The sequence below is a fragment of the Chroicocephalus ridibundus genome, chromosome 6 (assembly GCF_963924245.1).
Source record: "Chroicocephalus ridibundus chromosome 6, bChrRid1.1, whole genome shotgun sequence".
NCBI lineage: Eukaryota > Metazoa > Chordata > Aves > Charadriiformes > Laridae > Chroicocephalus > Chroicocephalus ridibundus.
In genome coordinates, this window is record NC_086289.1 from 72,948,512 (window position 1) to 72,975,211 (window position 26,700).

At 38.1% G+C, this 26,700-nt stretch overlaps 1 protein-coding gene across 4 annotated transcripts in view; it reads left to right on the forward strand.

Moving 5' to 3' along the window:
- Positions 1–26,700, forward strand: part of NAALADL2 (N-acetylated alpha-linked acidic dipeptidase like 2) — a 477,589-nt gene that overhangs the window by 382,904 nt on the left and 67,985 nt on the right. For all 4 annotated transcript variants that reach the window (XM_063339333.1, XM_063339332.1, XM_063339330.1 and 1 more), the window contains one exon: positions 9,567–9,713. In XM_063339333.1, coding sequence (XP_063195403.1) covers positions 9,567–9,713 — 147 coding nt within the window. The remainder of the gene's footprint in view (positions 1–9,566; positions 9,714–26,700) is intronic.

Below are 26,700 nucleotides of genomic sequence, written 5' to 3' on the forward strand. Positions count from 1 at the left end.
ACCATTCCATGCTCAAAAATAGTTTAGATTAAAAACTAGATTTAAAAAAAATAAGCTCTGAAGGAAAAAAGCACCCAATGTTTTCAGTGTATTCACAGTTGGGTGTGAAGACAGGTCCCTCTGTAGTATTTTCTTTGCTGGGTGTTGGTCAGAATGTAATGCAATCTTGAACTGTTTTCTGAATTTTACCATAAATAAAAGTAGTACACCGAATATTGAGGCTGAGCCTGAGGTCATGGAAAATAAGTCTTTAAAATTACTTTACCTGAGGTGCTGGAGAAGCTCTCCAGCCTTTATCTGTGCTGATGAAAAAATATGGGAGAAGTTTTAATGCAGCACTTCTCCGGTTGATGAGTATAGGAGTCTGGGGTAAGTGGATACGTTGGAGAAACACAGCTACCATAGCTGTGTTCTGTAATTTCTTAATTACTTTTGTTAAACCTTTTTTTACTGAGGTGTGTGGAACTGCTGATGGCATTTCAGTTGCAGTCTTGCCACTTACGTAATTTATGCTATGTCGTTTTAGCTCTAAATATTTGATTGCTCTGAAATTCTCTTATCAAATGGGAGCATACCTGCTTGATTTTTACCTCCCTTAAAAAAGCCATTAAAATTCCTAGCAGTTTGCACTGGGTGTTGGCAACAAGTATATCTGAGTTAATGAGGCATATGACTTCAATTCAGGTATAGGAAGGATAAATGTAATTCAGTATCATATAAAAAGCATCAGGAATCAGAGAGAGACTGTCAGTAGCTAAAGTTAAATGAAGAAAAAGTCCAGTAAAGGAAATTAAATTTATACTATATAATTTTTTACTACCTTGCTCTTGTATTTATTGCAACTTTGATGTAAACTTTGCATCTAAAATGTGGTTCAGTCCTGGGAGGTGCCATTTATTATGAAGACCTTGTACTGATGGTCATATTTTTTAAAAAATAAGATAATGATCTCAAAACATGCAAATGCTGCTTAACAGAAGCCATAGCCCTGAACAAGCAATGCAGGTTTATGTTTGTGTCATGTTTTGTAGTTGTAAGCTAGATAAAAACATATTTAAATATGTAAAGTAATACAACATAGATGAATCTGTTTAAATATTTCACACCAGGCATACATTTTTCTCCATGCTTTGTTTTATAACCACTGCTATTTTGCTAGTTTCCCAATTTTGTTAAGAAGTCACCATTAAAAGGCCAAAATTATTTTACACTTTTTTGAAAGGTAAGACTGGAATTTTAAGTATGGTGCCTTGTGTTGCATAGTGAAACTGAATTTTCCGTGGTTCAGCAGAAATCCGAATACAGTATCAGAACTGGGTCTTAGGCAACGTCAGTTTGGTCTGACCTTTTGTAAGCATTGTAGTTGTCACAGTTTTTGGTTTCTTTTGCCCCCCTGGGTGAAAAAGGTCTTCTCTGTCATGCAGGATACTTACATGCCCTTTCAAAGACAATTCTTTTGAAGTCATGTAGTTTATCTGAGAGACGGTTTTTGCTCGTGAAAATACAACATTCTCTTTCCACGCAGGCTAAAAGTTTAGTCTTGGAATTTCCAGATGCAGTGCTTTTGTGTAAGAAAACACCGAGTACATTGTGGGGGAATTTTTAAGGGGCTAATGGTGATCCCTGGCGGTTGTAGTGATGTGTTTGAGAATCACCTGCACTGTGATGGATATCAGAAGAATTTTAAGATGATGCTAAATTCTTTGTTCCCGATGCCTTTAAATAAACATTATTTCTTGTGGGAGTTGGTTTTCCCCAGTGAGAAGATAGTCCTTGCAATGAAGTGTGTGTCTATGAGGAACACCTTTCGTTTTACCGTGATAATACTGAAGAACCAAAACTCGGGAGAATTTCTGAGAGTTAAATGCATCTTTTCTGTGACTGGTTTTGCAGTGCTGCAGACCAGTCCCACTAGGAGTCTTCATGATGTCCTTAAAGGCCAATTAATAATGTACAGATTTTATGTATTTTAAGTAAAGGTTCATACATGTTTAAATTAAAATATGCATAAGCTGGAAGGAAATAATTGCTGAGAAAGTAAGGATCCAACATTTTATTCCTCTTTAATGATTTTATTCTAAATATAAAATAAATTAAAAGCCACAGGTTTTCGTTACTCTACCTCAGAGGATTTCTTGGTATAGTTTTAATCATATTTATCTTACTCTGAACACTTACAAGCTTGCTCTACAGAGTGATCATTTTTTTCGGTATTTGTACTTCACTTTCTTACGAATGTTGACTACAATGTGCTAACAAGTAGAATAAGTGTCATCAGATGAAGCTTTCCGGTTGTATTTCAATGTCTCATACAGCATCAAGAAGTCAAAGATTGTTGTGGATCTGTCTTGTAGGTGCTTTTTGAAATTGCAATCATGGTCAAAATAGTTGTAAAAGACATGCACAAGCATTGAAATGACAGCTTTCTAGAATATTACTGTCTATAGTAGAGCATTATAGTCTGCCCGTCCCTTTTTTAAAATTTCCATTCTGCCCCTAAACCAGTGGAGGTAATCAGACGAGTGCATTGTGTAAACAGGCGAACGCATCACAGTAGTGGTGTGTAACATTGAGGCTATTTAAACTATTTTATATATATAGCATATTAATTATCAGCAGCATATTTAGATTTTCTTTTCTTTTTCTCATGCAACAAGAACAAATGAGTGGATATAATTTAGAACTATTTTTATGTACATACTTGAATCGTGACAGTTTGATAAAGCTCAGATTTTGGGAAATGCCATGCATTTAATTTCTATTTAGTTGTTTCGCTCTGTGATACTGGGCAGTGCTGAAATGTTGAGTACCTTGTACCTTGCTTGCCTTTAGTTGATCTCAAAAGTACTTTGAGGTCTATAGTGCTGTATTAAATCTCCTTCATAATTTTACCAACAGCTGATTTGCATTAATAACAATATACATGATCAATCAGTGAAGGCAGAGAGCAAAGCAAGATGTTTATAGCCACACCAGATAATTAGATGGGAGAAAACAGAGGAGTATGCTTGCCATAGAATTAATACAATTCCTAGAAACTCCATGATTATTCTTTTTCAGTATATTATGGTAGTCAGGGCAAGCAAACAGCTAATAATATTTTTCTTAAGCGCTGTCAAACCTTCTTCCTCTAATTACTTGTTTGTCAGAGTGTAGCAGGTTTTTACGGATGAGAGATGTATACTTGTGAATCCTTTGCTATGCGGCTTCTCTGGCCTTTCCTACCGGTTGGTGATGATTTAGCGTAACACATTTGGAGTAATAAAGATGCTAATCTGTGGCTTTCTGCATTTTTACATGGTCTGTAGTTAATTTAATAAATTCTGTAGCTCTTCGTTTAGATCATTTTGGGTGGTCTTATCATGCTTCTGCTTCTTAAATGCGTTTGCCTCGCACCAGTTACTAACACAGGTGGCGATTCAGCGCAAGAAATAGAGATAGATTATTCTGAAGAATCAGCTTCCTTGCTGTAGTTCTCAAGCTGGGATCACTGACACATCGTACGAACGGTTGGTCATTCCTTATTTGTCCTGTTGAAAACTACTTAGACATTTTAATCCCTTTTCAAAAGCTGCCAAGGTTTTAACTTCAGCCGGAGTCACATGAAGGAAGGAAGGTGACCAGAACTAACTGACAGGTACATGTCTCCAGGTGGAAGGTGAACTTCAGAAACGCCCAATAAATTATTTTTATACCAGGGTGTTAAAATGTCAGTAAAAGGCACCTATGAATGCTTAGCTCTCACTAGTAGTAGGATAAGGTCTGCAGTGAAGTACCACTTGATTATACTTCAGATGCGTCAGGTCTATTTTATAACATTAATCCAAATTAAATGTATTTAGTGGGCCATATGGTACTCTTCGTTTTCTCAAATTTGTAACATAAACCTGTAACATGATGCCGAAAACCAAAATGAACTCCAGAGAAATAAAATTATTCACTTACGAATGGCATGCGTGTGCTTGCACTGACATGAACCACTCCTTGATCAGCGGCTCACGGCATGGCTCGCGTTCCTTCCACTCTAAAGGGAGGGCTTGATTGACACAGAGGAGACCAGCCTGAGAACTGAGTGAGCTGAGTAGTGCTATTATCTGTGTTTTACTGTACGACTAACCAGCTGAAGAAACGCACTTTGCCTGCTCTACAACAGGGAGTTAGTTCTTACAGAGCGTGTTGCTGATCATTTATTCTAGATGCATTTTTAAAGATATCTTTTTTTTTTTTTCCTACTAACATTTAAAGAATCATTAAGTAGGACCTGACTGCATCTGGTGAATTAAAGCATAACAATTAAACTTTTTTTTCCAATTTGGGAACTCACAGATTGTTTTTTGCTCATATGAAAAGAAAGATTCTGTGTCTTATCAGAATTTAAATTAATCAAATTCTTAAGTTATAAAGAGGTTTGTTTTGTTTTTTGGGTTTTTTGTTTTGTTTTGTTTTGTTTTTTTTTGTAAATGACACTATTTTAGATTTTAACAAGCAAAATTAAAAAAAAAGGAAAGGGAAAGCAGAACGCCAAAGTGATTGAAGAACTTTAAAATGCTTTTAAATCCTGTGTTTCTGGACATTGGCATTGATGCAGTTTTCTCCCTGACCCCTGTCGGTTCTGTGGCCCACATCCCCTAGTAGGCTTTTACTTCGCGGTAACCTTCATTTCCTAGCAGCAGGGATTTTTTCACAGTCAGTCTTTCATCTCTGTTCTGCACTGATGCCTCCTTGGCTTGGAGTGCAGATCGGGCATGCTGCTGCCAAGCATGGAGGTTGTCCTGCTTGTCACAAATTGCGGTTACAGTTTGGGGCAGGTGATCTTTTCCTGGTTTCCTGACTGCTGCATATTGGAAGAGACATGAGACAGTGCTCGGACGTTTCGGTAGGAGGGTGTTTCACACGATACAAGAGGAGTATTTCCAGTTGGTTGACTAGGTGGACTTTGAAGTTAATTTCTGTGTCAGAAAACAGTAGTGTCTTCAGTGCAGAAAGATCAAACAAATATTTAGGATGGATCGTCTAGGTGAGGATGAGGAGGGAAAGAAACGAAAGCAGCAGCTACTACTCTAGCCAGCGTTTGTGGATGATGGTCCCATAAACAGGTGTTTGTAGGTATGGCTTCAAGTATGTGTCTCGCTGATGGGTTTAATAGTATAAATGAAGGTGTATTAGATTTGATGTTACTTTTACCTGTGAAACACTAATAATAATAATAATAATAATAAATACAAGGCTGAGCTGCCTGGACATTGACAAGCAAACCTGTATAAGTAAAGGAACTCCATTCAGTCATATAAAGAAAAACTTTAATCTCATTTGAGATTTGATACACTTCCTTCTTGCTGATTCAGACTTTCCCCTGTGTCTTGTTTAAGCCTCGCAACATCTCAAATGGCATTAGGCAACTGTCTTGAGGCGAGCAAACAGCCTAAAATGCCCCACCACCTAATTACTCTCTTCTCATCTCCCATCATTCCCGTGCCTGCCACCTTTCTCCTGCATGGTAAGACTATCTCTTACTCCAGGAAATGGTTCCTTGGTTTCTTTTCTGAAACTGCAAGACAGGGGTGGAGGAAGAGGCTTGCTTTGCTGATTGCTTTCACTTCTTAATTGCTTTGATTTGTTACCGTGGGAGAAATATGTGGCATGCTGTATGGTGTTCTTGCATTGACTAAGTTAATAGCTTGCCTCTTAGTTTAACAACACTTCATTGATGGGAAAGTTTTATTAATTGTAGGACATTATTATTCTTTATCTTAAGGTCCATTAATTTTGGGAAACATTTCATTTGTTTAATGAATGCAAAACACACTGTATGAACTTTGCAGTTATTGCCAAATACTTGAAGAATGCGCATGTAGAGTCTGCGTAACAATAAAAATAAATTGGAAGAGAACAGTGTCTTGCACATAAAGCATTCTCCCATGTTAGCGCAGTGTTAAATATTTATTGTTGAACTAGTCGTCATTGGGGACTTGTGTGTCAGAGCAGTGAAAGTCGAACAAAGCAGTTAAACTCTTAAGAGGCTAGCACTATTGAATTGAACATTGCTGTCATAAAAATAGAAATCCTATAGCATAAAGGATGGTGATGTGAAAAACCAGAAAGTACCGTATCCCATTATACTCTTAACTGAATATTTAAACATTTCATATGTAAAATTTCACATATAAAAAATATTTCATTGTTGCTATAGTGAGGAAAAAAAAGGAACAAGTTGGTTTTGAATAGTTAAAATGGAATGCAGTGAAACGTTTTCTGAGGGACAGAGGCTGGCTAAAAGTCAAGCTTGAATTTCTGGAAGAGGAAGGCATCTCTTTTTTCAGTTCCTGGTATGCAGAAATGGGGGTTGGTGCATATTCAGAATTAACTGAGTCTACAATCATTTCGTCTCTTAGAAACAATACAGAACTGGGAACAATATCAAAGTACTCTGTTAATTAGCTGTGTCCCTGCAGTTTCTATAACCTTGATTGTTTTGGGTTTTTTGTGAAACCTAATCTGCTTAGTGGATGACGATAATGATCCAGCTTTCTAATATTCTTCATACTTAGTCAATAATTTGGGGGTATAGGTGAGATGACACTAATGGAAAATGCCTTAGAACTTCATTTGTACAGTTACACCACCTCTCACATATTGGATTGAAAATTTCTGGTGTTTTTTTGCCGTGTGAAATGTTACTCCTTGCATGAAACCTTGTTTTCCTTTTTCTGTTACCCTCTATTACCCTCTCTTCAATTGGGAATTCTAGGTGTAAATTCCAAGTCCACACTTGTGTCTCCAGTCAGCAGCTTACAGTATTCCTTTTCTGAAAAGTCCCATAACAAATTCTAGATATGAGTACATAGGAGATGATGAAAGGTTAATGTTCGCTTAATAGAGTGAAAAGTATAAAGATGTAGATTTATAAGGAAAAAAAATGTATGTTTGTTTCCCTGCTCCATTTCCTTACCTCTGTGAGGTACGTATTAAAATTTTGATGGTCCTTGTCACGTTTCAAGATAGCCCTTCTATTGATTACTTCTTGAAAATGCATTGAAAATTGAAAATTAATTCTGCATAGTCACGATAGTTACATAAATTCTTAACGGGAGCGGATGCAAGTAGCAGTAGCCTTGAAGAGCTTTGCTGCCATTGTGTGTAATGAGAACTAAGATCAGGTTTTCTTAGAAAGTCAAGATCCCTCCATGTAGTACGTGGCTTGCTTATGCATCATTGACTCTTCAGCTCTTTGTCTTTTCTGATGCTGAATTGTTTTGCCCAAGAGTTTTATTGGTATTAATTTGGTCATTTAACTTTGTGATTTCCTGTGGTAGGTGTCTGGGTTTTTTGCTTCTTTTACAGATTTTCCTACTGAACCCAAAAGCTGTATTTCAATCATTCAGTAAACTTAGAAACATTAAAGGAAGAACAGACCACTCATTTATCAAACTTGACCAGATGAGTTGGGCAGTATGGGGAAGTTAAGGGATAGTCTAATCTACACTGTAGTGTAGTTCACTGTGGGATACTTAAGCGTCTTATAATTTCTGAGAGGAGCAATCAGTTAAGAATGGATCTTGTGTGCATATATATGCATAAAATTATAAACACGCCTTTCTGCGTGCATGTGTGCTATACAGTGTTTTTGACTGGGAAAGATTGTAGGATAAAGTGTGGTTATTTAAAAACATCTTTTAAAATGATGATATAGTTTGGGTTTCTGGAACTGTTTCTGTTGTAGCTTTTAGTTTTTAAAAAGCAAATTTACTGACTGTATTGAGACTGTTTAGATAGCAGATGGATTTGTGTGTCTTTGAACAGCCACACTGTGATGTTGTCTTCTCAATGTGATTGAAACCTTCCCAGGAATGGTGTAAAGGGGGAGTGAAACGCAGGAACAAAAGTTGCCATTGAAGGGATTCAAGGCCTTCAAGTTCAAAAACGTAAAGAACATTTCTTAATCTAAATCTAAAAAATACCCCAAAAAGCCATGATTTAAACTTTCGTCTGCGATGTTTTAACAACTGTGACTTACAAATGATACCTAAGGTTAATGGTACATGAATGTTTAATTTTTATTATGCTTTTTTCTTGCCATGCCGTGGAGGGCTAGGCTTTTGGCTGCTGTAAATTGTGTTGCTCCGTGGATATCTTTAACGAGGATCGTATTTACTAGAGGTGGAGTGCACATATGGAAGGGGTCTTTTGTTTCTCTTTTGACTGTAATTCTCAGTCTTTTTGGACAGACCTTGCATAACTGTGAATGTATGTAAGAATGGCGGGAGCAGAAACATGTAACAAAAAAGAGAGTGATATAGCCACCTTTCAGAAATACTGCACAGAAAGCTCTTTCTGGAAGGTATTTTAAAATAGACTTCTGTGAGAACCTGCAGCCCTTATTTATACTGGGTAATAAGCCATTGCATTCTTCATAGCACAGAAGTGAAACCGTGAAGCGATAATTATGCTAATTTAAATATGGAAAAATACCGAGATTTGTCTCTTTCTAACTCTTAAAATATCTTCCTGCTCACCCTAGGAACTGTAGTGCACAGAATCTGGTGTATTTTAGTATTAAAGGAGAAATAATCTTACAGTGTTCTTCTAGCAAGCTAGTAATTTAGTAGGGAAGTCTGAGGAAGTTATGTTATACTCTATAAACTGCTAGCTAAATGTAAATAATCTCTAGTACTTCAGCTTCTTAACATTCTTAAAAAGAAACCTAAGTAGCTTATTGGCGATAATAGATGTTGAAAGCCTTTGTGCCTGCTGTTTATTAAGTGTTTAATTACCTGATGTATTTGAAAGCTACACTAGTACGTGGCACTCAGTCTTGGGCTTTTTTTCCAGTTTTCATCTTACATTTGTTGCAATTCTGTTGCTAAGATTTCACCATTAAATGCTTAAGCGAAAGAAATACAAACGTGTCACTGACTAGGACTGTTTTAAGTCATTTACCCAGAAAATGTGTATTTATATATATTTAGCCTTTTAATTCTTTTTCTCTTAACCCCTACTCTGCAATTGGAGCAAATTCTTTCCATTGCCAGCATTACATCAACCACAGAGATCTTGAATATGATTATGTGATTAAGCTTTTTGCTGTTAGAGGGCATGCTATTAATGGAATAAAAGAATAAAAAATAAAAGAATAAAAGAATTGATTCCTCAGTAGCCATTAAAGATCCTGGAACATGCTTCCAAAAGGTACCACGGAATCTCCTGCCCAGTATGGGACATTTCAAATGCCTGCCAAAGGCTTCTTCTCTTGCCCCCCCTGCCATTTCAAGAAGGTGGGACTTTCATTATCCTTTGAGAGACTGGGCCGTGTTGCAGCCCGCTCTTCATTCTCTGCTCTGTCCGAGCCCAAAGACTGCGGTATGGATCAATAGAGGGGGAAAGGGCTGCAGACTCACTCACCACTAAGTATGAATCAGGTGATACCTGTTTGCACCAGCGTAAGTTCCAGCTTGATTTTAAAATGCTTAAACCCAAAGAATGCTGTGTAAGTGAGGTATTGATACAAATTGTTAAAGAGTCTGGTTGCACATAAGTAAGTAGAATTTTGATTTGTGTTTGTTTTTCAGAGCCAGAGTTTCAACTGTGTGGAAAAGACAAAATGCCTGGGATCTAACGTGAGTTCTGTGCAGATACAGGGAGATGCAGATTATTTCATCAACCATCTTGGAGTACCTGCCACGCAGTTTTCGTATGAGGACATCAAAACATCAGAGGTAGTTACAAATAAAAATGGACAAACTGAAAATAGCAGAAAGATACAATTAGATTTTTGCAGGTTATATCCTAACATGTGACAAGTGGAAGGTTATCTCCTGTAAATGCAGTGTTTCAGATCTTCAGAGGATTACCACAGAGCTTCAAAGTGACTGATTTTATAGGGGTGTGGCATTCAAACAAACAGGTACATGTTTAGAACAAATGAAAGGCAAAAAAAGTAATTGGATGACATTATGTTAAAAATGTTAACATTGCTGATAATATTATAGGTTACATGTTATCTAAACCAACTTTTCAGACTGCTTTCAGTGTTGAGGAAACAAGCTTTGACATGTATTTTTTTTCCTGCAGTAGGATGAGAAAGCCTTCAAAATTAATTTTATATCCATTTTCATACTGTGGGCAAAATATGACTCTAGTATATATGCTGGTTGTAAAGATCTGAAGGCTTGACTGGAGTCTTCAAAACACCATGTTCTTTTTCGGTCCGTTGTCCTCTCTGCAAGGTAAGTGGAAGGAAGAGGCATGTTACGCTGCTTGGAGACCAGGTTGGAATGGGATACAGATAAACTGTTAGGCAAGTTTGTCCTTCCTCAGCCTTCACTATTGTAGGTTGTATTTGCACGCGGACACCTCCAGCTTCCCCTCAGTTGGTCGGCTGAGGATCAGGAAGCCTGGCATTAATTATTTCGAGATAGAGTGGTCATGAGGAAGGGTGTGTGTTTTCTTGTAAATGTATCAACGCGTTGACTTCATATTGCTCTCATTTCTCTTCTTGCACTGTGCTTTATCTACACATGCGCGCATTTTTCCACGTTCAAGAACAAAGCTGAAGCCGAGCTGAACTGGAATGCTTCATGGCACTGCATGCTAATCTGCTTCTATTTCACAAATGCAAAACAAAACAGAAATATGCCAAATCTTGGAGCATTGTTGTGATGTTGTTTTGTAAATTAAAATAGATTAAGTCAAGAACTTACATAAATAAGGAGACTTCTGTTTCTAAACATCACTGCGCCTGTTAGACAAAGTATTCTGTTTCAGATGAAACACAAGGCAAAGGCTGTAAGGAAAATGCGAAGGCAGAATGAGTGCAATGTTTATGACAGGCCTGGTCCAGTTCAGATTTCTGTTGTCACTTAGCAGCTATTCCACATAGCTTTCATTCCAGATCTGCATGTACAGGATCTATAGAGCATGAGAAAGAACCTGCAAACCTCAGTATATCAAAATAATAAGTATTTCCCAGCAACATCTATAATATGAACACTGAAGGTTTCCTTGGCTATTGTCTGTTTCAGTCCTACCGAAGATATTCTTTGTGTTCGGTTAACTTTGCAGATGTGCATTTTTGTCTCTCAGAATGACTCAGCAAGTAACTAAAATTATAGAAGATTTTCATAATTGCTTAAATATGACACAGCAAATTTGATTCTCCGTTGAAAGCTCAGCTTTTGTCCCTCTTGCAGAATCATTTCCTAGAAGTAAACTTGTGATACGTGTAACGCTGTCGTGAAGCTGGTGAACTGCACCTCTCATCTGCCCCCATGAGATCTATTTCATGTGAGAAATGAATCTGCTTAGTAAAATGTGTAAATTTCTGTTGGCAAGAGGATTAATCTTTTCCTACAAGTGAAGTTACACAGAATGATTAAATTTGGATTCTTTGCTATATTTTTGTTATTTATTGCACCAGTTATTAACAGTCCTTCAAATCATAGGCTCGCTGGCTCTCCTAGTTTGCCGTATCCTACCAGACAAGCACTCCGTTTATTGGGTACTGTTTATTGCAATTGTTTATTAGGGATTCTGTGTATTGTATCAAACACAGATAGTACTATTATAAGGCTGCCAGAAATTAGCCGTATTAATAAACATTGTAGGAATTTCTCTTGTCCGGGCTAGTGCCAGAAAATAATCTATAGGTTTACAGGGAGGGATTTTTGCTTGTTTGTTTGCAAGCCATTCGGCTTTTTAAACTGTGCCTCAGCTTTGTCAGCTTCATTGCAAAACAAGATCTGTATTTGGGAAAACAGGTCTCAGAAATGGGATGTTTTGACATGCTTTTGTACACTATCTTTTTACCGGGTTGGTTTCCTCTACTGTCTCTTTCACTGCTGTGACCTACTCAGGAAATTCTCTTCCTTTGGAGTATACATTAGTTGTTTATTTTATCCACCTGTCAGTATGCAGTGTCACGTAAAACTGATGCTATTCCACACTCAAAAATCTGTTTTAGAGTAAAAAAGAAGCCCAAGACAACCTCTTTTAGAGTAGAAAAGCTGAAGACCTGTGCCTTGCAGTCTGTCTACAGAGCGGCAGTTACAGGTCAGCTGTAGAAATGCATTTCTTACCCAGCCAGGGTAATGACAGTCCTCAGAGAGAAGGCTGTAAAAGCTTTTCATTGGCAGGAACCTGAGGAGTAAATAAAAGGAAATAAAAACTGTAAGAGGAAACATTCAGACCAGAAGAGTAAATAAAACTATCTTGTTTGAAATTATCTAATACACTGAAGCACAGCCTCAGGAAGGTTAAATCTGCATGGCAAATGCCTGTGGTCAGATCTGTGAGCTAGTTAAGTGCATTCTGAGTATTCAGCCACTAGTATAAAAATGCACCGAGTGAAATGCAGCTCATTTATTTACTAGCAGAAAATATGCAGCATTTTAGTCTGCCAGTAAGAAGTAAACTTAGAATTTCTCAAGTGGGAAGAAACCATAATATTAAGCCAATTTCCAAGGGTTCTTTTGCAGTTGCTGCAGAAAGCCTTCCTCCCCTCCTAACATCTGACACAGTAGCTTTACCTCCACGTGAGGGTCACATTCTGATTTGTCATGTATCAGCAGAAAGGCTGATCAGCTTTTCCTCATACTGCAGATTCTCTTACTTTGTGGAGGACTCGTGCTGTTTAAGTCAATGATTCACTTACATCCAGGTGACCGTGCAAAGCCTCCAGAGAGAGAAGTAATGTTGATTTCAAACCTGAGTTTCTCTGCTACTGAAAGCCCATGGTCATAAGTCATTTAGTCCTCACCTCAGTAGAGGGTAGGATTAGAAGTACCTTTGCTTGGCTTTACATCAACAAGCAAGAGCAGCATAAAGTAGAAGAGGTCTTATATGACAGACTTGGCTTCGTTACTATCCGTACTGCAGTAAGAGCTAGATATCAATGGAATTACTCGATTGTATGATCATTAGTACATCGGGAACAACAAATTGGAGCGAGTGAGAAAAGTCTGGGTTTTTTTTCAGGTGCAGAGCATTTCTGTGCCCTTGAAAATATTAGTCATGTTTGTATGACAGTGTATTTTCAAACCAATAAGTGGTCCATAATGACAGAAAATACATGCATATAATGGACAAAACTATGGTTTTGGATACATCATTGTTCATCATGATTCTGCGTAGTGCCTTAGATGTAAATTCTTCACCTGTGGTGTTTTTATTTTGTAAACAACATGACTGAAGCTCAGCCTTTGGGTTCTTGATCGTAAGTTAGGAATAACTCTACAAAGGCTGGATATGGTGGTGGCTGGTCTGAAGAGCGTGCATTCAGTTTCAAATTCTCCATTGTTCTTCTTTCTCAATGGATATACATTGATTGTGTACCTGTGTAGTAGAAAATACCTCTTTATCACTTAGTAGCTTATCCTGCTTCTCTTCCCTTACGTGTCTTTATCCTTCTCTGTTGCTTTTTGGCATCTTAAATTTTCACATTAATGGAAATTCTAGTATTAAATGGTTTGTTTCAGTTGTGTGACTGATAACTGTGTTCTTCCATATGAAGTAACGTTCACTGTAGACTCAACTCTGCTCTTGTGAATGTCCTCTACAAAATACAAAAAAAGCGTTAAAAATTTTTGGAACTTAGTCTTTACAGCAGTAAAAGTCTCATTATCAAATCTGTGGCTGTGTTGACAGAAAGTGGTTTTAGTCACAGTGAACACTTACTTGTTAATTAGTATGAAAATTTCTTATAACTGGAGACATGAATGGAAAAGATGCATGAATCCAGAGTACTTTGGTTATTCCTGTTTAACACAATTTGGAAGTTGTTTTGTGAAGATACACTGATTTATTTCAGAAAGTGGATACAGCTGATGTGGTTTTGAGGCAATGGATGGAAAGCCTGCATGGAGGCAGAGAACTTGTTGCTTAGATTCCTAGGTTCGTTTCTTTATGATCAAAGTGACTTGAAACTAAAATCCTTCAAAATTGTGTTTGACACATGTTCTAGCTGACCATGCTGAGGTGTTTCAGCAGTTAAATATGCTGAGATCCCACAACTGGAAGTAACGTGAATTGAATTTGTGAATGTTTAACACCTCTGAAATGCAATTGGAAATTATTTCTTGTTCAGAGAACCAAAACAAACTTACTTTTTTACTTAGTAAAAAGAAAAGATTTCTCTGTTGCTGTAGAACAGGGTTTAGCAGTGGTACTATGGGGCATATTTAAGCCAAGTCTGTAAAGCACCTTTCGTAATTAAAGTGATGTTTCTGCATAGCAGTTTGTTCTTCAGCATTTTAAATCGAACCACATTAAACCGTTCAGTGTTTTGAAGCTGTTCCAATCACTTGCAAACTTAAGCTGGTACAGGAGTATTTTGAGCTTTTTTTCAAGATGGAAATAGTCTGTTGCTATCGATTTTTATGTCATTGTAGTCGGCGGTTTCATGAGGAATCTAATTTTTTAAATTATAGCTAGATGATTGCCTAAGTTATCTGCATATTATTCATCCTTCTCAGTGCATCCTATTACGTAACGACGCCTGTCTGATAACACAGAATCTTAAATCCCTTCTGTGATAACGTGGTAGGTTATATCAATGTTAGTATTATCATTTTGTTTTGAGAAAAAGCAAGTTACTACACATTATTTAAAAAAAAAAAAAAAAAAAAAAACAACCAACCACCTAGCCCCTTTTTTTGTTATTTATTGATGGACATATATTTAGCATGAAATATTTTATGGTGGCTGTCCGAGTTTGGGTATGCGGGGCTTACAGAACATTTACTTTTACACCTAGACCATAAAAGTTGTTTTCCGTATCTTCACTCAAACTTAAGTACAGGCAAGAAGTATAAAAATTACCTGTCACATTATTCACAGGCTAGACCAAGCTAGTGTAATACCATGGACCACTAAGCTAATTTAGACGAAAAATGAAAAGAGGTTTCTTTATAGAAGGCATTTGTATGTAATATATGTAGAAGAGTTTAGAATTTTGACAGTTTGAGATTGTATCCTCTTTAGAGAGAATGCATAATGATTTTTATTTCTATTGAAATATGCATAACTTTTTGAAGGTAACTTTCAACTTTCATTAGAGCCCTCAAAAGTGATTTTCGCCCACATTGGTGTAATGCAGAGGCCACTAAATCATAACTCTTCAATGAATGTGGCTTCTCATTTGGTTTTAGCATCTGCCTCCGCCTCCTCCCTTGCCCCCCTCCTGCCCTCTTTTCTTCCTTTTTTATCACTCTTTGGGGAAACTTGCTGCAGTTTCTTGATTTCAGTATTTACATGCTTAGACTGACACATCATGCACTTCTCTCAAAAGAAATCAAAAGCTTTCCAAGTTTCCTTTGTTATGAGAAAAGAAACAGAGGAGCTGTCCTTGACAGAGAGAACCCAGGGTCTAGTTTACCGGAAAATAACTCCCGTGTTGTGGGCTGCTTTTCTTTCTTTCATGTGCTCGTGTTAGTGTAGAGGGAGGGCTCAGGCAGTATGGAGCGCTCCTCGGTGCATCTGCCTTGTGTCTTCTTAAAACCGAATGGGAAACTGGTGTTTATACCGATTTCTGTCTGTGTGGGAGCACTGGGGAATGCCTGTGCATTGTGGGGTTCTGGTGTCAGTGACTGGGAGCCCCATTTTAATCCTGTGTTCTGGGGACCTTCAGCTGCTCTTTCATTTCTTGGGGGTTTTTTTAGTCAAGGTAAAGTTTTGAACAGAACATACAAATTCATAGAAATCAGGGTGCCATGGGGAAGTTCTGGGTGTTGGCCATGTGTAAAGGGTCAGAACTGTCCGGTCGGTCCCACACTGGGACCTTACCACAGACGTCCTTGTCCCAGTGATGACTGGGAGATTCTGTTTCCTCTCATTATTGAGTCACTGATGTACTGAGTTGGTTCCAGTTATGACCTTGACATGACGTTTACATTATTTCATTTTAGTTCAGTGAAAATGTCTAAGTAATTAGCCTCTGTGAGAAGTTTAATTTACTTTAAGTGGAACTTGTAGAAAGCATTTGGAGGGGTTTTTTGTTTTCAGATTTGCAGCTGCCTTACCAGTCATCGCAGCATAGGTAATTCAGTAGTGTAGCTGGTGGCCACTGGCTCTATTACCACATGAATAGCTACATCCATTACCATTGTAACCTCCAGCACACTGTTTCTTAGATTTCACAAAATGAGCAATGAAAATGAAGTTAATTTTTGCCTACCAGTGAGCTTTACCATTTCTCTGGCTGACAGAATTTATTAAAAGCTACTGTTTCTTTGAAAGAGCAGTTCTCTCTCTGTATCTCTGGTACAGAATGGACTGTGTATGCCAGCAAAGCTGAAAACAGCCAGTAAACAATTTGCAAGCTCGAGGAGGACAGATAATCCCCAGTGACAGACAGACACAACCTCTGTCTTCATGCTACAATGTCTGAGCTGCAACTTATCTAGGAGTGTCACCTGTGTTGTAATGCGCAGCGGCTGGATGTATTGTGAACAAACTCTGATAACTCTCCCTGTACATTTCTGACCAATGCGCTCTCACAAAGTTCTTGTCAGGGAGTATTTATAAAGATAATATATACATATAAAACCACACACTTTTATTTTTAGATGCATATATATATATATAAAATCAAGGTGGCGTTATGGAAGGCAGCAAAGTCTGCGGTGTAGTTTTGTCAGCAAATTCTGGGTCAAGTGAGCAAGTTAACTCCACAGACACAGCCTCGTACCTGTGTGTATATATCTAAAGCAAACTTGAGTTGTCTCATCTGTGATATCCTTCACTGAGAGCCAGTTTTGTATTACTAATGTAGTTCCCTGGTCAAACAGTTACAGTGCTTAAAGTCAATCAATTTTTAATGTTCTGAAGTTTCAGATCTCTATATTCCTGATGTAGTTATCTTAGCATTTTGCCATCACATCATTAATCTCACTGTTACTCCATATCCAGATACTTCCAATATGTCCTCCAGTCCCTTTCCTTGAGTTACTGCCTTGAGATCTTTGCTGATCTACGGCCGACCAGGGTCTCGTGGTAAATTTTCTGCTGTTTTTCTTCTGTAATTATTTATGTCCTCCTGGATTAAGTGTCACCCAGTACCAATTAATTTTTCAGATCCAAGTATATTTATTGAGACAGTCAATTAGAAGCATCATGGTGTCATCCTCATTGAAGAATCAGAGTAGACCATATACGATGACGTGATGTACTTACTTCAGCCTTAGCTGCTCAAAACACAACCTCCAAGCCTGTGGCACGTGTGTGAATGTCCTTAGAAGAGAATTAGTGCCAGTTGTTTGAGCCTGATATTCCAGGGAGCTTCCTACCCTAAACAGAAGCCATAGACTAATAGGGAGTTTGCCTAACAGCAGTGTGTTGCTGTGATCTGCAGTTCGGTAGCTTTTCCATCTAAAAATACAGCTGCATGGCTCCCCTCCTTCCCTGTTTTACTCCTCCTCCCTTTTCTCACTGGTATATGTTAAATTTTTTAAGGAAATACACAGCTGGTAGCTGCCCGTGGGGAGTTACGGGAGATGTTTCATGCATGTATGAAAAAATCAAAGTGCTAGTGTGCTGAGAATACCAGAAACTCTTTGCAAAAGAGCAAATGTGTATCAGCCTCAGAATGGCAGGTTGCTTGGAAACCCAGGATTTCCTTTTTCTAATCTGTCTCTGGAGAGTTTGCTGCTGTTGCATTTGCTGCTGGCAGATTTTATGAACTTTGTAGTAGAACTTTACGGTCAACAAGGTGTAGCCATGGGAGTTAGATGTGTCAAGGTGAAGAGAGAGGTTTCGCTGTTGTGCACGGACAAGCGATGAACTGCCAGTGTGTGACCAAATGTAGTTCGAACAGTCCCCAGGAGATTGTCTTGGAACTACTTGGAAGGTAGGTCCAAACCACAGCTGCCTTTCTCACTCATTGGCTATACTGTCTGTTTAATACCTGTGCTTTTGTTTATTCATACGATATTTCTTCTGGCCAACGTGTTTTCTCTTTTCTGTCCATCTTTAGCATAAATTAGTGCTTTTTAATTTCTCAGTATATTCAGGGGTTACTCAGTGTAGTACTCCCCAGTACTACATTAATGCATTAGTCCATCTGTTCGCTTGGACGCTAAATTAGTTGAATTTGGTGGTAAAAGCATCCTGAAATTGTTAAGGTTAATGACTCGCTCTTTTACAAGACAAAATACATTTGATGTTCAATTGATTGCTTGAGTTGTTTTATTGAATAATATGAATATTTAACTACTTAATTTCATGGAAGAGCATCTTTGTTATCCCATTTATGTTAGTGAAACTGATGATGTCCTCATCAGTTGGATACATTACTTTGCTCCAAAAAATAATCTGTTCTCACAAATCCTAGTGTTTTGATGTCCCAAATATTCCACGGTGCATCCAGGAGGGGAAAATTCTTTTTGTAAAGCTGCCGTACAGTGACAAAAATGCACAGCTCCTTTAGCATTCCCACTGCATGAATACATGTTGTTGCTGTAAACTCTGTCCTCGCGGATTCCCTCACAGGCTCTTCATTTTCTTGGAGTTTATTGAGGGCTGTTGAAAACCAATCGAAGAAAGACAACCTGAAAGTTAACAGGGTCACTGGGATATGGGAAAACACGTGAAAAATTTACTTAGATACCCATTATTGCTTCTGTTTGCTAGCCTGCTGAAGCGTCTGGTTACTGAAAACATGTATTATTTAAGGATAGAAGGCCCTGAATTATCTGTCCTTTCTGGAGAAGTAAATGGTTTATTGCGTTCGAGATAACATTTTATCATTGTTGTTCTGAGTGGCTAAATACAACAGACCCAACTAAAAGTCTAGCAGAGTATCTAGAATAAGCATCAAAACTTGGTTTTGTGTCAGCAGATAGTAGTAGTGTGTCATTCGGCTTTGTCTTTTAATACTTTGAAAAATAAATCAAGATCATTGGACTATCAAACAGCTGTGATTTGAGTCAAGGATAAATTCCCTCAAATTTGCAGTGTTTGATGTTTCTTATCATGGCCATTAAAGAACTGTTTAATAAGGCTTTTGATAAATAAATATTGTCTTTGAAGACATTATTGTTGTTCTTAGCAAAAGCCGATTCTGATTCTTACTGCAAAATGGTGAGCCTCCCACCTACACAGTATCTGTCCAGTGGATAAAATCAGATTTCTTCATTCAGTGTGGTAACTTAAATTGTTTTTTAAAGCACTAAAAAGAAAAACTGCAAATAAGAAACAACGAATCGGGAAATAAGAGCTTTGTGCTTTGTGACATTTGTGATTATGAGAGACACTGTCGCTGGGATTCATGGCTTATAGCAGGACATTGTTAGGCTGATCTTACTGGCGCTGCGTGCTTTCTGCACAATTTGGATGCTCACAATTGATCATAAAATGTTACAAAATGTTCTTGCATCCTTCACACCACACATCCAAGAACAGGTGTTCTCTCTTACGTGTGGTGAATCTGAGCTGAGCCTCCTGTCTGTAACCTTCGGAAGCTTTGGGAAGATCCTCTGTGAGGTTCCAGATTCCTGGCTAGGGCTGCTTCCTCTGCCGAAACTCCTGATTCCGCCTTCAGTTTAAGAAGCATCAAGGGAAAACCTTAGAGAGGAATAAAGCTATGCAAGTATCCTGATATCTTAGAAGTTGCTTTCTTTGTGCTGCGGTCTGTGAATTTATAGCTTTACAGTGATTATTTCAATTCACTTACTAATGCAAGGAAGAAAACATTAAATTAAAAGAGATGAGAGAAAAGTGCTTATATTCTTTTCCTGTCTGATGACTGTTGGCTTGAGGTTTTCTGGCTACAGTTGAGTTGAATAATAAAATAAATTGTGCAGCAGTGATTGCGGTTGTACCTCTTCTGTTTCCTGTGCAGTCTGATTTGGCAGGCCTTGCTTATTCTGTCCAGCATCTGGTGACATCCCAAGGTCAGCGCACGTCATTACCAGAACATTAAAACAGCAAATGGATTTGCTTTTGTTTCTTTTCTAAAAGTTCTTCAGTAAACTGAAATGGTAAAAATACCGAAGAAAAGCCTCTTATCAGAAACTCCTTCTGACATCCCCACTTTCACAAAATAGGGTTGTTCTGACTTTGAATGAGTTTTTTTTTTGGAACACATTAGGCTGTGTCAAATGCAAAGCTTTGCTTTCTAAAAATAATTTAAAAGCATACGTATTTGATGTCTTTAGTTTCATTTAAGTAATAACCAGTGAAAAACAACTTTTATATCACTTTACAATTCTTTGTAGATTTTTGGAGGTAATATTTAACTGGATATCAAGAGCATTTGCTAGAAAGGGAAAAGTCAGACCACTAGTCAGATGGGGAGGCATGCACTCTCTTCTGCAATGTGTTTGTGGCTCTAAGGGCTTTTCTTAGTAAGAAATCCTGTATGCCATACGCTAGTGCCTGCTGTTATTCCATTGATTCCGTTTAACCCACACATTAGAGAGCCACACTTTGGCGTTGGTATGTTCTATGCTAGATAATCCTCTTTTTCAGTAAATATATTTAAAAATCTCCTTCAGTCTGCAGCATCCTCCCAAACTAAAAGTATTCCCGGTAGCTGACAATATTTTAGTCTATAAGATACCCTTATCCTTTTTTTTTTTTTTTGGTCTTTCTTCCAGTCAAACCTCTGTTTCAATCTCTTACACCCTGCCAGGAAAAAAAAGGAAAATGGAGAAGAGAAGGTCTTTTAGCCTAGCGGAGGTGAAACACCTGTTCTGCAAAGGAATACAATAGTATATTTGCTGCCAAGACACCATATGCTGATTGCTTGACTTAGGGTGAAATGGAAGAAGGAATTAGCGAGAGCCTGCAGTGCAGATTTCAGAGGTATTTTTGTTCTTGTCGCTGCTCCCTCTTTGTCTTTTCTTCTGACGGGGCTTTCTCCTTCATGCTATGACAAGTTTTTGGCAATGGTTTTGAATACAGATGCAGACAAGTCCTCCTGCAATTGTAAGCCTCTGGATCTCTGGGTAATAGTTTTGGGCACGAGCATAACTTTATAGCGTGTGCTCTGCAGGTGAATTCAACCCCCCAACTAAACTTGTTTCCCAGGTTGGTTCTGAAGGTAAGCACTGACTCCTTGCTTTGTGTTTTAGTCACCAGACGCTGCGTGTTTGTGTGCAGCCCTCAGGTTGCTGCATTTGCGATTGCTGCAATTCTACTTTCCATGCTGTTGTATTACAAAAACAGTGAAACAGATTAATAGAACAGACACAGCATATATATATATACACACATATATGTGTGTGTGTGTATATATGTATATATGTGGACAGGTAACGTTATAGTCTCAGTCTTGATGCAGCAGAAGCTTTATACCCTAAATTCTTCTCTACTAGACATTATTCTTTGATCTATGTGAAGAAAATAAACAGCTTTCTCTTGGCTTTTATCCTTCTTTTGTGTATTTTCAGACCTTCGCAGTGTTAGATTAGCATGGTTGTAGTGTCTGACCTACCTGTACAAATTTCAGGATTTTTGTTCTCTGTTGTACCTTCCTAAGAGTCTTTCACTTTTGTGCGTTATAGAACTAGTGGCACAAACATGAAGCGCTAAAGGGCGAAGCTGGTGCAAATATGGACAATACAAACAAATGCTAATAAAGGATGAAGTCAAAATAATAAAAGAACTTTAGTCTGAAGACTGTGTTTCTCCAAATTGAGTGTTATTGCTGAGTGGAGAACCTTCAACTGCACGTTGCTTTTAAAAAAACCAAAAGCAAGCAAGCAAACAAACAAACCCCAAAAAACCCAGCCCCCTCCCCAAAAAAACCCAGCGCAAACCCGACATTCTTGGAGGTATTTGTGCATTATTCACCAAGTTAAGGACAGAGAGATGTTTTCTTATAAATGGGGAATATTCAGCAGGCAAGAAGAATCTATTTGGGTATGGAATGAGAACTTATTAAGAAATTATTAGTTAAATAGAGATTCCTAACTGGTAATGTAACTGTTTCTGAAGTAATAGTCAAGAACACAGGACTCTCTTGTGCATGCAGCATTGTTCTGGCCTAGTAAAGGAAATTGTTGTACGTACCACAGAACTACTTCCAGTTCTAAGACAGTTTGTGTTTTTTTAAAAATATTTTTTTCTAATGACACCAAAATAGATCTCTAAAGTATGTCTTGGTATTTACTCTGTTTTACATTAAATCACCAGAAGTGCTGTGGGATTTTTATTCATGATTTAAAAGGCATTGGTTGAAATTTTGGCGGATAAATTGAAAGTATGCTATAAGACAGTAAAAAAGGGATGGTAAAATTAGTACCTTTAGAAGGTGAAGCATTCTGCTCACTTAATTAGTTGAGGGAGGATAAGATAAGTTAGAAAAATGAGTAAATCAGAAGTGAATTTTAGTGCAAGTTTCCATCATAAATAAGCAAGAGTAAGCCAGGTTTGGGGTTTTAAGGGTTTTTTTTCCTGCATTTTCGATCCCCATTTAATCGATTCATAAATCAATTAATTACTGTCACGAGAGCTGAGGGCAGCAGGAAATTGGGTTCAAATTAAAAAGAAAAGGAGGCAATTTGTTTTAAGATTGAAAGTTGAATGTTCAATCGAAGTTTAATCAGAAGTGACCCATTATTTGAAAAGTGGAATGTCAATGTCTTTCTAATTTCACAGAATGCTTCATTAAATGACTATTGAAAAGATCAGGTTAACTGATCATTCCAAAAGGAAGATGAGGCAAAAGGGGGTTTTGGAAGCCCGTTTCCAAATACATGTTATGTTTGTTCATTTCTCTTTTGAAGAGCTTGTAGAGAAACCAAATCGTTACACTGGGAATTCAAGGATTATTGGCGTGGTCCTTTCTAGATTGTACAGATTGTATGATAAAAACTTCGCTTCATATCAGAACAGCAAATCTCCTTAATCCCTTTGGATAGCTATGTACCTGAAGAACTATTTACAAATGGCAATAAAGAGCAAGGAGAATATTTTCAAAGGCATGACTGGAAGTTGGGTGTCTCACAGTGGTCTGACCTTGAAAAAGCTTTGCCATAAATCGTTATCATTTTGAGAGCGTTCAGCTGCGCAAGGTGTAGAACACCCTGCCCGTTGTACGAAGTGAGAGCCCTACTAGTGCCTGACTAGAAATCAGATGAATTTTGTTTAGGAAGTGAGTGCGGGAGAGTACGAGGGCACCAACTGTGGCTGAAACTCCTACTGTGGGTGAAAAACATGAAGCAGTAATACCGTTGTGTTTGGTGCTTGCTGGATTAGCATGTCTTTTTTTCTTTTTTTTTTTTCTTTTTCTTTCTAGTGTGTATTTACTAGAAATTTGCTTAGTATGTTGCTGTTAAAAAATACCCTAACACTCACTTGTTATTGTGAGCTTGCGGAAAGAATAAATGATGAGTCTGATTCAGTTTCTCACTGTTGGAAAGTGTTGCTCTTGCTGTTAAATGCTGAGAGGGACTCTTGAAACATCATCTAGACTCACATCTAGCCTTGGGATAAAGAGTGGCCTTCTGTTACTTGGAAAGTTCATGCAGCTTTCTCTGATGAGCATAGTGCTTGAAAGACAATAAAAGGCAAGAGAAACCGAATATGTTTGCCTTTCTAGTAGTTCTTTATGGAGGTGGTTTTTTATGAAGAAAAAAAAGAAAAAAAGAAAAAGGAACAACAACTGTTCCAAACATTTCCCTTCATAAGGGCAGAGGAAGGTATTTCAGATGTTGGCAAGTTATTTCAGATAGTCATCTTGGATTAACTGTTTGCAAGTATTATCTGTCAGTACACACACAGAGAATAATAAATATTATCTATAAATATGTACAAATGTATAAAATTGTATTACTTTGTTTTATTTCACATACACTCCGTAGGAAAAGCTTTGGTTTTTGGGCCGAAAGCTTAATCGTGCAAAAATACTCATGCCTGCTTAAAGCAGTGGTTCTGTATGACTCCTTTTCAAGAGCTTGGCAAGCAAGACCTTGATTCCATTGTGAGCAAAATGACTTGCCACTTGCAGTGACAAAATGCCTGTTGATTTATTTGCTGATCGTTGCTTACTGGTGTCGTGTTCTTTCAAAGGCAGCAGTTGAGGCAGTAGCAAGGGCTACCGGGTTACCTTGCCCAGCTGCTGGGGTCTCGACTAGGCTGGAAGCCTTTGGAAGGAGGGTTGATTGCTCACTGGCTTTCAGAGAAGGAACATACTCATCTGGGAGGGTTTTCCAGAGCATAGATGAGGCAAACAAGAGAGCAGCTGGTCTGGTGTGAGAGGAGGACGGTAATAAAAATCAATAAGACCCTGAAACCTTTCAATATAGAAGGGACTGATGAGATGAGCAGGGAGCGTATTCGTAGTCTCACCCCAAGACATGTAGGAAAAAAACCCAACCTCTTTTGCCTCCTCCTGCCGGGGGCTGTGCTGAGATTGTTGCGAAGTGGAAAGTCACTGAGGCGTTGCTGGGCTGAGGAAGAACCTAGACTCCTTGTGCAAAGAAACAACAGGCGAAAGTTATTTACACAGTGCTTTTTATTTTGTTTTACTTTTGCTTTTTAATAAAGGCTGTTGTCCTGGATTTAGTTCTCATAAAACCTAGTTTTAAAGAAAACCAAAGTTTTTCTTTTCAGGTGTTTGCCTCCAGAAAGATATCAGAACTGATCCACATGGAAGCTGTAGCGGACTTGGGGTTCAGTCACAGTATTCGTTCATGTAATTTAAACACTTTATGACCTAGTATTTCTTTCCATTTAAGTTGTGTAAGAGGAGCAAGACCTTCTGCTCCATGAAGGCACCTAAATTAAGATAATGTATCTCTCACCGTTGAATGCAAGGTGAGTGTAGGACTAGACTCCTAAGCTGTGCTCCGCAGGTGTGTGTCTGGAGTAGGGTGGGATAAAAGCTGGTTACGTGGCGTTTCCCTGCTTTACAGGCATCTCATCCATCAAGTTTTGGAATCCAGAGAAAGCGTATTTGTCTAAATGGAGCGATAATCTGATCTTGTGTAGCAAATCGAATTCAGTAATCATTCCCTTCACTGACTCTCGGTAAGGTACTCGAGAATGAATATAAATAATGTAATTCTCTTTAAGTTATTGATTGCAATTATGCGAATGAAGATGAAGAGCATTAGCACCACCATAGTAGAATGACAGTGTTCCTTAACCTGCCCCCAGTCAAATGGCATGGCTCTGCAAACTAGTGCGCAAACTCAAGCCAAAGATGAAGAGGTGTTATAAATTAATCTTGAAGTATGTGTTTTGTCTTTATAATACATGACTTCCTGCATCTTCTCCCGGAGATCTAAAAATAATTTAAAAAAAAGTTTTCTGAAGGGAAGGATAACTTGATTTATTATTCTGATACTTCTGTAACAAATTATACAACACACAGATGCATCACTGAACGCCGAAATTTTTATGAGTCGGTGCTAATTATATATGTATTTTTTTATTTAAAGAAAGTGGTGGGAGCTTACTGCCAGCAATAATGTTCTAGAAACGTATGGCAATACTGATAGAATACTGAACATGGAGGCATTAATTGGTAGAAAAATAATAAAAAGCAAACTTATCAGCAATGTAAGATATACCTTTCTGAGACATACCTTTCACTGAGTTTTCTTGAACATGTCTATGAGACATGTCACACTGGTCAAAGAAGCTTAATTTAGCTGTGAACGTACTAGCTCGGGGGGGGGAATTGAGCATCTTTAGGAGATTACGCCGAAGTTGAGGAGTTTTGAGCAGAGCGTGTTGGCGTATCACATCGCTGATGTGCTCATCATGCAGCTGTGTCCCGCGCGTGCTGGGGAGGAGAGCTCAGTGCTGTGCCCACTAAAGAACGAGCGCTTGGATCCAGGTGATGTGCTGCGTTGTGGAGTACAAACGGGATTCTGATGCAGCAGGCGTATTTCAGATACCACCATTTTATCCCCCAGGGGTACATGAGTAAGATACTTTATATTGTTTGTTTCGAGGAAGAGGGTAGGGTTTTTTTCTCTGCTTCTTCATAACTTCTGTTTGAACTGAAGTTAACAGCTCTTTTAGCTAAAGTACTATTTTTCTTCAGTCTGTGTATGGCTTAGAACCCAGCATGTGAAAGAGCAAAGCTCAGTCGCATAAGAAGAGGTTGTACAAGCCAGAACAGAGCATTTAAATTGTTTGTCTCTCTCATTTGCTCACTTCCTGATGTTTAAAACAATAAATCCTACCGAGTGTGTTTAGCAAGTGAAAAGGTAGTGGACCGCCAGCCTTACAATTCAGTCCTGTTAAAGCTCAGATCAGCTTTAATATTTTTTAACCAAAGGTTTATTTGACCACTGTTATTTGCAATCTCTGAATGCAAATAACTTTATGGCTGTTGAAGAATGTGTTGGGCGGGCACCATTACCAGGTGTGATGCCCCTAGAAAGGGGCGTCACTTCTTGTGAGTACAGAGTATGAGTCTTTTTTGGGAGAATAAGAATAGAAGCTATTGAAGATCCATATATATAAAGAGGAGGAAACTGAAGAAATATTAGTGTACTAGAGACGGGAAGCTGGTATTTGAAAAGGGCATGCTTTCAGAATATTGTCAATATTGCCTCACAGTCTGGGAAATAATCTAAACCAGAAAAATTACTCATCTTAAATACAGTGCCACGGGCTTCTGTGAATTTTATTTGGAATGCAATCTGAAAAGGCTCTATAGATATTTTTCAAAATTGTTTTCACAGAGATGAAATTGTAGTATAATCTCACAAAGATTTAGGTATTTCTGAGCCAGGGATATTGTCAGCTTCT